The following is a 12,942-nucleotide window of genomic DNA, read 5'->3' on the forward strand; positions in this document are numbered from 1 at the left end:
GAAATGCAGGCTGCTAAATGTTTGCATTGGAAAGACTGCCACCACCTTTAGCAGACTAACTAAAAGAGCATGGAACAACCAAAATGCTTGTGTACCAAGCTTGTGTCCTCAGCACTCTCATGTATGGTGTGGGAACATGGACAACTTATGCACAGCAGGAGAAAAGGTTAAACAGTTTCCACCTATGTCGTTTATGCCGCATACTCAACACCAAATGGCAGGATAAAGTCACCAATACAGAGGCTCTTCAAAGGGCAAATTTACCAACTGTGACAGCCCTGCTCAAGCAAAGATGACTGCGCTGGCTGGGCCATCTGAGTAGACTGGAAGATGCATGCACACACAAGGACATGCTATACGGGAAGCTATCAGAGGGAACAACAAGACGTCCCAAGCTTCGGTATAAAGACATGCAAGTGAGATATGAAGGAATTTGGGATTGATCCTGACCAATGGGAAATCTTGGCAAGTGATCGTAACAAGCGGCACCATCATCTCCATCAGGCTATCAAAGTGCAAGACAGGAGCTGGCTCCTACAGCTTGAAGAGAAAAGAGCCCGTAGGAAGCAAGGAGCTCCCAACCAAGATACATACATTTGCAATAACTGCCAAAGATCATGCAAATCTCGGATTGGACTATTCAGTCACATGAGACATGCAAACCATCTACATCATAGGTTGCAATTCCCACCATCTCTTGCAGACGAAAGGATGCCAACAACCTACCAGCTACATGAGTTAGAATGGTTCATTTAAGGGTTAGCTGGAGGTCAGACTAGATTATCATGATGGTCCTTTAAAGTCTATGAGTCTATGAGGACAGTTGGACTCACAATCTTTAGTTAAAAGAAAAGGAGTACTTGTGGCACCTTAGAGACCAACAAATTTATTTGAGCATCCGAAGAAGTGCGCTGTAGCTCACGAAAGCTTATGCTCAAATAAATTTGTTAGTCTCTAAGGTGCCACAAGTACTCCTTTTCTTTTTGTGGATACAGACTAACACGGCTGCTACTCTGAAACCAGTCTTTAGTTAGGCTCTCATCTTGCAAAGATAGAGCATGTGCTTAGCTTTACTCACTCTGAGCAGCCCCATTCACCGCATAAAGCTAACCATGTGCATAGATCTGGATAGGATCAAGGCATTGGAAGGGATGATGCCACTGTTTTTATTCTGACTCTCTCCAATGCATTTTAGTGGGGCTATAGCAGAACCTCTAGTTTCCCTCCAAAGATCTCTTCTAATTCCTTTCCAATGTTTACATCTATGACTTTTTCTTATTTCTCTGTACCCTCTGTGGGTTTTTTGTTCTTGGTAAACCTCTCACTATAATTCTCTGCTATTATTATGAATAATAATTTAGCATAACACCATAAATGGTGCTTCACCAGACAAGCCTACAGTTAAACATGCAGAAAAGATCCTAGATGCTATCGTCATAATTTTATTACAAACTCATTTTAAATAAAATTATTTTATATAAAGAAATTATTTGAAATATTTTATTAAAAGAAATGTTTCAAGAAAGGATACACATTTAACACAGGTTCATTTTAACTGGTTGTCTGAAAAAATGTATGTCATACAGTAATTCAGTGTTCAAAGGGTCTTTTTTCTCTCTATATAAGTGCACCAATGAGAATGATGTACATATATTGAGAAGAGAACTGACTTCTGACAAAAGTAACTCATTCTAGATAGTCAGTTCTAATGCTGGAACAGTGCCAGTGGTAAAGTAATTCCAAACGTGATACTTGCAGAAAATTCAGCCAACAACCAAGGCCCAAAGATCTGCAGCACCATTATTATTATTTTTAGTCCTTAATGAGCTAATATATGCACACTCTTATGAAAATGATATCTGAGCCACACACTGCAATCATTTAATCAGCTGTGCTTATCCAGCACAACACAGAGTCTCATGTTAAGAAAGAGATTAGACATAACACCACACAGAAAATGAACCCCTGATCAACTCTGAGATGGAGATGTCGGTCTCAACTCTCCAAATTGGAGTACAGCAGGCTCTGAGTTGTCCCTGCTAAAGGAGTTAGAGTGTATATTACAAAATAGCTCCAAGAATTTTTGTTTAAAAAATCATTTCTGAAGTCTGTTTTCCAGGCAAGTAGTTTTTTAGGTTATTGTAAAATTAATCTCGGAGAAATATAATTTTGAAAAACTATTTTAAGTTACAGGACACAAAATTAAGTCCTCTTAATGTACTTACTAATTAACCTCCAGTGAACAATGTTTCCCATACCTAAAGGATAAACAGAGAGAGCATAATTCTGCACTCCTAACTTGGGTGAAACTCCCGCCCAGTCAAATGTGACTTTTGCCTGAGTCAGGTCTGCAGGCTTTGGACCAGGATTATTATCCTTTTGTGCAGATCTTACCTTCCTTCCTAAGAAAGGGATTCAGTCACTCTGTGGCACAGTGCCCATTCTCTACTATGCACATTATCCCCTTCAAAACTGCACAGAGTCAACTGAAAAGATAAGAGAACCTAAGACTTTATTACTTTTTCTGTAGCTTGCCTTTGTGCCATTGACCTCAAAATCCCTGGAAGGGACGTTCAAGAGGGAGTGGCCTGGGAGGGAAACCCTGTTAAAGAGCTTCCATTACAGATGTACTGCCAAGGAGCTCGCTAGGGCACCCAGGACCCTGGAGTCAGTGTGGGGGGCACAGGGTCTATGAATAGATGATCCTGGCTTCCTGTTAGGAATTCTGGGGCTGAACCCTCTGCACACACTCTGCCCATCCTATCTCCCCCAAAATGATTTGGGGAAACTTCCCAGTCTCTCTGGCTCCCACGAATCTTCCATGGAAATGATCCATCTGGCCTCTAGTAATTACCACCAGACCTGTCACAAGGATTTTCTGTTGTAAAATTTAATTACTATGCCGTTAAGTACATGAAATTTACCATCTAAGTACTGACTATATAACCAGTATACATGTAAGCATAAAGACAGCTTACAGAAGATTTGCTGCGTTAAACCGGACATTCAGGAGGCCTACTGCAATGAGTCAATATTTCAAGCGCCTACGAGCTCCTTCAGCCCTTCGATTTTAAGTCAGGGTGTGTAATTCTACCAGCCAAAATAAGCCTTTAGTGCAACTTTGCATTTCTCAAGCAGAAGCACCATCAGCGTTCTGTGAAACTTCTCACTGAGAGAAGCACCTCTAGCCAAGTACAGCCTTGGAGATGGACTCCTGTTAAAAAATTAGATGGGTTCAAACAAGCTATAGGAGAACTTGGTTAGGGTGGAGACTGCGGTAGTTCATTAGTCCATAAACCAGGTAGAGCATAAGCAGTGGCAACGCAAGTGTCACCACAAAGCTCCCCCATGTGACTCACATCTGATCTAGAGGGAACACTTGCAGATTGTGAGAAAGCTGTTCAGTCTCCATGCCCACTCAGCCTTTACCTGCTTAGTTCAGGCAATAAGAAAACCAGCTATTGCCATCTGTGAAAATTACATTTTAAATTATACTTGGCATTTCAGAGACAGTCATAAGCAGCATCCGGTTCAAGAGTGTCATCAATTGTGACAGCAGCCGTACAGAACAGGATCTACATAACGTTTCTTAAAGTCACTGCACACCTTGAAGAGAATGTAGTGCTAGGCTGAGGAGCAGCTGCACGACTAGAACCTATGTTCCTCTACAAATAATCACATAGGCTGAATCGGTGCAAATTAAGCAAGTCGGGAATTTCCACCTTTCTTGCCATCCTTTATGGTCACCCTAGTCTTGCCAGCACTGGTGGCTGCTCACACGGATGCCATGTATAGCAAAGGAGAAAGAACTAGAGGGGCTGCTATCTGCAATTCCACCACGTCAGGAGGTGATCTTGTCAGATGTCATAAGCTAAGAGTGAGACCTTCTCTATATTTGGATGGGAAACCCCCAGCAATGCCCTTATTGCAGCAGGCATCAGTGCCGGTGAAAAGTAGCATTATAAGTAATTTTTGAGGCATTACTAGGGTGACCAGATAGCAAGTGTGAAAAATCAAGACAGGGGTGGGAGTAATAGGTGCCTATATAAGAAAAGGCCTTAGGTATTACTGAACATATGTCCTTGTATAGTGTTGGGGACACTGTGCTATGGGAGAGGAGACCTTTCAGATGAAACATGAAAGATGAGTCCTGACTGCAGGGTGGTCATCAAAGATACTCTGGCTCCTTTTGCAAGAATATGATTGTTGTTAATCCTGGTGTCCCAATCAAATTCCCATTTTAATTACAATAAAACCCTGATTATCCAAAACCTAGTAAAGTAAAACAAGGAGGGTGAGGTAATATCTTTTATTGGATCAACTCCATTACCCAAAGGTTGGAACTATCCGTTTCATTGTATTGCATCCTCAGCTGCAGAGGAAAGTGGAGAAAGGCACTCCCTGAGGGCTTCTATAAATGAATACTTCCTGCAATAGCTTTTCTGCAGTAGCTGCTCCAAGCTTTTCCCCCTTGAAGGTAAGCCTTCAATTATATGTGTGCCTCTCAACTGAAGTTAACAGGGTTGAACTTGTGCATGAGTAACTGAGAGCATGAATTTTCCATTCATAAAAAATGTTAATATCCCATCAAAATGAGTGACATTTAGGTTAAAAGAAAAAAAAAGAAAGAAAGAAAAGCATGTGATGGAAAACAAAATATTTAACATACTCTTTAGGGATCTGCTGATAGGTGTGTTTACTCACAGGATTTGTCCTTTAAAATCCAAATGAACTAAATCACTTTGGGCCAAATTCTGAAGTCCTTAATTGGGCAATGTTCCCCTGGACTTAAATGGGATAAGAACATAAGAATGGCCCTAGTGGGTCAGACCAAAGGTCCAGCTAGCCCAGTATTCTGTCTTCTGACAGTGGCCAGTGACAGGTGCCCAGAGGGAATGAACAGAACAGATAATCATCAAGTGATCCATCCCCTGGCACCCATTCCCAGCTTCTGGCAAAGAGAGGCTAGGCACAGTATTCCTGCCCATCCTGGCTAATAGCCATTGATGGATCTATCCTCCATGAATTTATCTACTTCTTTTTTGAACCCTGTTATGGTCTTGGCCTTCACAACATCATCTGGCAAGGAGTTCCACAGGTTGACTGTGTGTTGTGTGAAGAAATACTTCCTTTCCTTTGTTTTAAACCTGCTGCCTATTCATTTCATTTGGTGACCCCTAGTTCTTGTGTTATGAGAAGCAGTAAACAACATTTCCTTATCTATTTTCTCTATACCAGTCATCATTTTATAGACCTCAATCATATCTCCCCTTAACCGTCTCTTTTCCAAGCTGAAAAGTCCCAGTCTTATAAATCTCTCCTCATACGGAAGCCGTTCCATACCCCTAATAATTTTTGTCGCCCTTTTCTGAACCTTTTCCAATTCCAATATATCTTTTTTCAGATGGGGCGACCACATCTGCACACAGTATTCAAGGTGTGGGTGTACGATGGATTTATATAAAGGCAACATGATATTTTCTGTCCTATTTTCTATCCCCTTCTTAATTATTCCCAGCATTCTGTTCGCTTTCTTGACTGCCGCTGCACACTGAGTGGATGTTTTCAGAGAACTGTCCACAATGACTCCAAGATCTCTTTCTTGAGTGGTAACAGCTAATTTAGACCCCATCATTTTATATGTATAGTAGGGATTATGCTTTTCAGTGTGCATTACTTTGCATTTATCAACATTAAATTTCATCTGCCATTTTGTTGCCCAGTCACCCAGTTTTGAGAGATCCTTTTGTAGCTCTTCACTGTCTGCCTGGGTCTTAATTTTGCCACCTCACTGTTTACCCCTTTTTCCAGATCATTTATGAATATGTTGAATAGCTCTGGTCCCAGAACAGACCCCTGGGGGACATCACTATTTACTTCTCTCCATTCTGAAAACTGATCATTTATACGTACCCTTTGTTTCCTATCTTTTAACCATTACCAACCCATGAGAGCACATTCCCTCTTATCCCATGGCAGTTTACTTTGCGTAAGAGCCTTTGGTGAGGGACCTTTTCAAAGGCTTTCTGAAAATCTAAGAAAAGTATATCCAAGGGATCTCCTTGGTCCACATGCTTGTTGACCCCCTCAAAGAATTCTAGCAGATTGGCGAGGCATGACTTCCCCTTACTAAAACCATGTTGACTCTTCCTCAACAAATTATGTTCATCTATGTCTGACAATATTGTTCTTTATTACAGTTTCAACCCCCAGTTTGCCCGGTACTGAAGTCAGGCTTACAGGCCTGTAATTGTCAGGATCACCTCTGGAGCCCTTTTAAGAAATTGGCGTCACATCAGCTATCCTCCAGTCATTTGGTACAGAAGCTGATTTAAATGACAGGTTACAGACTACAGATAGTAGTTCTACAATTTCCCATTTGAGTTCCTTCAGAATTCTTGGGTGAATACCATCTGGTCCTGGTGATTTATTGCTGTTTAATTTATCAATTTGTTCAAAACCTCCTCTAATTATACCTCAGTTTGGGACAGTCACCTAAAAAGAATGGCTCAGGTTTGGGAATCTCCCTCACATCCTCAGCCGTGAAGAGCGATGCAAAGAATTCATTTAGTTTCTCCGCAACAGCCTTATTGTCCTTGAGTGCTCCTTTAGCACCTCAATCGTCCAGTGGCCCCACTGGTTGTTTGGCAGGCTTCCTGCTTCTGATGTACTTTAAAAAAAAATTGCTATTACTTTTTGAGTCTTTGGCTAACTGTTCCTCAAATTCTTTTTTGGCCTTCCTAATTGTATTTTTACATTTCATTTGCCAGTGTTTATGCTCCTTTCCATTTTCCTCACTAGGATTTAACTTCCACTTTTTAAAGCATGCCTTTTTGCCTCTCACTGCTTCTTTTACTTTGTTGTTTAGCCATGGTGGCTCTTTTCAGGTTCTCTTACTATGTTTTTTAATTTGGGGTGTACATTTAAGTTGAGCCTCTATTACGGTGTCTTTAAAAAGTTTCCATGCAGCTTGCAGAGATTTCACTTTTGGCACTGTACCCTTTAATATCTAAAAAGAAAAGGAGTACTTGTGGCACCTTAGAGACTAAGAAATTTATCTGAGCATAAGCTGTCGTGAGCTACAGCTCACTTCATTGGATGCGTTCAGTGGAAAATACAGTGGGGAGATTTATGCACGTAGAGAACATGAAAGCTTATGCTCAAATAAATTTGTTAGTCTCTAAGGTGCCACAAGTACTCCTTTTCTTTTTGCGAATACAGACTAACATGGCTGCTACTCTGAAACCTTTAATTTCTGTTTAACTAACCTCCTCATTTTTGTGTAGTTCCCCTTTCTGAAATTAAGCGCTGCAGTCTTGGGCTGCTTTGGTGTTTTTCCTGCCACAGGGATATTAAATTTAATTATATTATGGTCACTAGTACCAAGAGGTCCAGCTATAGTCACCTCTTGGACCAGATCCTGTGCTCCACTTAGGACTAAATCAATAATTGCCTCTGCTCTGGTGGGTTCCAGGACCAGCTGCTCCAAGAAGCAGTCATTTAAGGTGTCAAGAAACTTTATCTCTGCATCCCATCCTGAGGTGACATGTACCCAGTCAATATGGGGATAACTGAAATCCCCGATTATTATTATTGAGCTTTTTATTTTAATAGCCTCTCTAATCTCCCTGAGCATTTCACAATCACTATCACCATCCTCGTCAGGTGGTCAGTAATATATCCCTACTGCTATATTCTTATTAGTAGAGCATGGAATTTCTATCCATAGAGATTCTATGGTACAGTTTGATTCATTTACGATTTTTACTTCATTTGATTCTATGCTTTCTTTCACATATAATGCCACTCCCCCAACAGCACGACCTGTTGTGTCCTTCCGATTTGTTTTGTACCCTGGTATTAATGTATCCCATTGATTATCCTCATTCCACCAAGTTTCTGTGATGCTCATTATATCAATATCCTCATTTAATAGAAACCACTCTAGTTCACCCATTTTATTATTTAAACTTCTAGCACTGGTATATAAGCACTTTAAAAATTTGTCTCCTTTTAGCTGTCTGCCATCACACGATGTAATTGAATGGGACTCTTTTTTATTTGATTGTTTCTGATCAGATCCTGCCTGTATTTTATCATTTTGCATCCCCTCATCTTCATTAGGACATAGAGATTCTTTATTAATAGATACTCCACTAAGGGATGTCCGAACCACGTGCTCCTCCACACCTGTTAGCTTTCCCCCAGCCCTTAGTTTAAAAACTGCTCTATGACCTTTTTAAAGTTAAGTGCCAGCAATCTGGTTCCATTTTGGTTTAGTTGTAGCCCGTCTTTCCTGTATAGGCTCCCCCTTTCCCAAAAGTTTCCTGAGTTCCTAATAAATCTAAACCCCTCCTCCCTACACCATTGTCTAATCCACGCATTGAGACTCTGCAGTTCTGCCTGTCTAACTGGCCCTTTGCGTGGAGCTGGGAGCATCTCAGAGAATGCTACCATGGAGCATTCACTCAATGTAAGGATGATAGAATTTGGCCCTTCATTTGCTGGCTGAGAAATGAAACCACATACTGCTGTTTAACACTGAGTCATTGGATCTAAAATAATGTCTCCAGTGAAGAAAAATGTTTGACAAATAGAAACAAATTAAAGTGTGGTTATGGTCAGAAAAGGGGCTGTGTAAAATTGCCACCTTCTTATTCATCAAATCTGCTCCCTGTATGTATCTTGAGCCATGACACCATACACTAGAGACCTCAGTAATTTTTCCTAATTTTAATAATTGACCAGTTTTTTACTCCTGCTAATAATATAGAGGTAACACATCTAGGGGAGACTGAGCTGGATTCTGTTCTCTCTTATAACAGTGTCTGAGATTCGCAAAAGAGCCTAAAAGAATTAGGCACCCAAATCCCACTGAAATTCAGTGGAAGTTGGGCACCTTAACTTGCCTAGACCCATTTGAAAAACCTAACGAGAACTGTTAAACAAAGTTCCAGCTACAGAATCTTTGCTGCCAGTACTGATGGACTAACCAGAAAGAACCTATCATGACTTTCAGATCCCATTATGATGTTTGCAGCGCTGGCAGCTGGGAAAAGACAGAGAGAGAGAGAAATGTTTTTCATGTAAACTAATGAAATTTGATATGGTATCCTAGAGAGACGACAAACAAGGAAACCCAAAATGCCACTTTTAGAGTCACTGTTTTGGGTATAATGATTCTTAAAGTGACTGGGTAGTTTAAGAACACAAAAAATACAGCTTGCTTTGGCAATTACAAGTAAATTACAGTTGTATAGTCAGGAAATAGGGCTGTTTAGCATACTGTGACAAAGTTCCTCCTCTACCTTGGTGGGTCTTGCACTTATTGGCAGATTCGCTCACCGTGGAGCTTCACAGCAGCCCTCAGCTTGGCTGTTTTTCTGAACCCACAGTCCAGGTCGACTCCTCCTGTGAAGGAGTTGGGAGGATTTGTGGGGAACCCGGGCCCGCCCTCTACTCCAGGTTCCAGGCCAGGGCCCTGTGGAATGCAGCTGTCTAGAGGGCCTCCTGGAACAGCTGTGCGACAGCTACAACTCCCTGGGCTACTTCCCCATGGCCTCCTCCCAACACCTTCTTTATCCTCACCATAGGACCTTCCTCCTGGTGTCTGATAATGCTTGTACACCTCAGTCCTCCAACAGTCCACGTTCTCACTCTCAGCTCCTAGTGCCTCTTGCTCCCAGCTCCTCACACGTGCACCACAAACTGAAGTGAGCTCCTTTTTAAACCCAGGTGCCCTGATTAGCCTGCCTTAATTGATTCTAGCAGCTTCTTGATTGGCTGCAGGTGTTCTAATCAGCCTGTCTTAATTGTCTCCAGAAGGTTCCTGATTGTTCTGGAACTGCCCCTGTTACCTTATCCAGGGAAAAGGGACCTACTTAGCCTGGGGCTAATATATCTGCCTTCTGTTACTCTCCTGTAGCCATCTGGCCCAACCCTGTCACAATACTTTTACAACAGATTCTACTGCAGAAATACTAGAAATTTATAAATTTCCTGGATCCGAAATAATTCCAATAAATCTAAAGGTGAAGAGAAGCATTTAAGCAGCTTACCTTTCTGATGACAACTACTTAGTAATATCTTTGCTCCAATGAGTCATCCTGAGGGGAACTCCTCAAAGAGATGGACCTTCTTTCAAGGACATCATCAATTTCAGAATCAGTGGCTCCCTGAAAAAACCTGTCCGATTAATTTCATTGTTCATCTTCATAAGCACTGCTAATGTACCTAGCCAAAAGCAAACCTATCAGCTGTTTCCAGGGGAGTTAAAACTACTTATTACTATAAGTTCAGGGCAATAAATCTAGGAGATTGTCCTCTATACTTCCCAGCGTTATTGGCTGGAATCATGTCAGTGAGATAGTAGCAAGTAACACCAGCTTCAGTAAACTCACTGGAAATATGTCTCCATATGGAAGTTTTTGAAATTATGCAACAAGAACAGTTCCTGATTGATACAAGGTATAAACTGAAAATAATGGGAAGAGCAGAGACAAAATGACTACAAAAGTTTTATGAGCAGAAAAGAGCTGTAGGTACATGAGTACTTTGAATGTAGGGTTCCAAAGAGGCAGTGTGGCTCAGTGGACTGAAAGGGAAGCTCTATTGCGTTCTACTCCAAGCTCTGTCATTGATTTATTGTGTGGCAAGTCACTTAAACGTTCGGCTCAAAGTCATCTCTGGTGTAACTAAACTAAAGTATATGGAGTTATAGCAGGGATTAATGTGGCCCTGGGAAGTGGATTTGCTCACTAGAGAGTATAAATGTTGGCTCTGTTTGACTTCATGATAAACATTTTTCTAAGTGGAGTCAAGGTCAGTTACACCGGATGGCACTATAGCTATGTCTACACTACACACCGTTTTGCGCGGCATGTGGTGTACATGTAGCTATACTCCACAGTGAAAAGAACACCACGTCCACACTCTGATGTGTAGCTCCATGTGTCAGTGAAAGGCTCTGGCAGAGGCAAGGCAGTGGGGCAGCAGCAGGACGCTACTCTGCTAAAAACAGCAAGTGTAGAAGGAGAGGCACAGCTTGGACATGGAGAGAGCCATGTAGAGTATGTAACTCACATGCACACCCACATCCTTCAGGTGCACCTTTCCTCTACTCACCTAAGCCATGCCTCACTGTTTACATTGCTACTTATAACTATGCTGTAGTGTACATGGGATGTATGCTACAGGCCGCCAAAAGAAGCATGTAGGGCCGATGCACCCTTTGTGACATCAGGGTGTGACAGCAACTGTTTGAATTTTAAGATCCAGAGTTCTTAAATATCCCAGTGAAATGAAAAGCTTGATCCTGCAACCCTTATTCATGCAAGTTCTCCTGTTGACTTCTATCATCCTGTTATGAGTTTGGTATTTATTATTAATCCCATTTTACAGGTGGGTAAAGGGAGACTGAGACAACCAATTTCACCCCTTGTGTAACTTCAGTGGGGATATTGCTATCAGTAAGGATCATATAGTTGGCCTGGGGAGAGGGCATCATGGCTCAGATATACATCCTTTCTCTTTTAGCATCAATGAAATGTATTATGTGCATTTGTTACATTAGAAATAGGCCAAACAGTGTGGAATGCTTTGAGTACCTCTGAACGGGTAGGTATTTGCGCAAGGCAGCCACGGTAAAGCAGGGCTGTGAAGTGCCAATTTATTTATTTAAAATTGCCATGGGATACTAGGCTAGATCCAGGAACGTTGGATCCCCATATTAGCAAAGAGATACCTGTCAATAATGGCATCCAGCTGGCCACTGTGCAGGTTAGGCTCATACATGAACACAAGTACAGTGGCTCACACCTCAAGATAGTTCAGAGTGCTATTCATATGGACTCGCTGCAGAAGAGGTATCAAAAAAGCCTTTGTGCTTCAGCAATTGTACTGAAACCATTTCCTTTTGTTAATTCATCTCTCCATGCATTACGGAGTGTGGGTTCCAACATTATTACACCTCTTTTTATCCTAACTCATCCTTACATTCTCAATCCCTTCTCTGTTACAGCCATGGACACCACTGCTGCATTTGTGTAGTGTACAGAAGTGGTGCTGAAGACAGGGGTGAAAGTAACTTAAAGGACTTATCGGTACTCCGGAGTCCTGAGCAGGGCGCGTGGCCTCAACTGGAAGAGGCGGGCCGGGCCCTTTAAATCAAGATTTAAAGGCCCCAGGCTCCGGCTGCAGCTGGGAGCCCCGGGGCCTTTAAATCACTCCCAGAGCTACCAGCTGCAGAGGTGGCTGGGAGCCCCGGGGCTCTGGCGCACTTTAAAGAGCCTGGGGCTCCGGCCGCTGCGGGGAGCCCCAGGCCCTTTAAAGCACCAGCCTGGGGAAGCTGGTCCGGTCCGGCACGGCGTACTAGCTCTTGCCGGTACACCGGACCGAACCGGACAGTCTTACTTTCACCTCTGGGTGAATACCAATGAGACAATATTTAGTCCAGACCTAGCCAGACATCTTTGGGTGAATACTCTGGATGCTGAAAACCCGGCTGTAACATTTATAAGTCACCGGGGGCAGTGGGAGGTTGAGTGGACAGAGAAACCTATAACCTGGGAAGTGCAGATAATTAGGTGACACTGTCACATCGGCACCAGCAGCTCTCAAGTTGTAATATTAATACTCACAAAGGAAAGTCTCTGCTTTGCCTGGTTTGAGGTTAGGAGATTCTGCACTCTCTTGTGGATCTTTTCCCAACTGAAATGAGGATTGGAATATAACCTGCAAAAATGTATCAAAACAGTCACATCCCAAATTCTCCTCTGTCATAAAGACATTTTATTTTTTCCGCCAAGTACCTTATTCATAATTCATAAAGAGGGTGTTTGGCCCTCTTGAAACACAAAATATGTCATGTCATTGAGAATATGACCCACGATTTAAAGGATCCACTTAAGATGGGACTCAGCAATCTTTTGGCTGTGTTTTTCT

The 12,942-nt window shown here is 42.1% G+C and overlaps 1 protein-coding gene across 3 annotated transcripts in view; it reads right to left on the reverse strand.

The window, feature by feature from the left end:
- SPATA6L (spermatogenesis associated 6 like) overlaps positions 1-12,942 on the reverse strand; it is a 146,682-nt gene that overhangs the window by 103,074 nt on the left and 30,666 nt on the right. For all 3 annotated transcript variants that reach the window (XM_084629422.1, XM_084629423.1, XM_084629424.1), the window contains exons 11-12: positions 12,639-12,732; positions 10,059-10,175 (exon numbers count right to left, since the gene is read on the reverse strand). In XM_084629422.1, coding sequence (XP_084485548.1) covers positions 10,077-10,175; positions 12,639-12,732 — 193 coding nt within the window. In that variant the 3' untranslated portion in view covers positions 10,059-10,076. The remainder of the gene's footprint in view (positions 1-10,058; positions 10,176-12,638; positions 12,733-12,942) is intronic.

Source organism: Lepidochelys olivacea (assembly GCF_965140295.1).
Source record: "Lepidochelys olivacea isolate rLepOli2 genome assembly, chromosome: 5".
NCBI lineage: Eukaryota > Metazoa > Chordata > Testudines > Cheloniidae > Lepidochelys > Lepidochelys olivacea.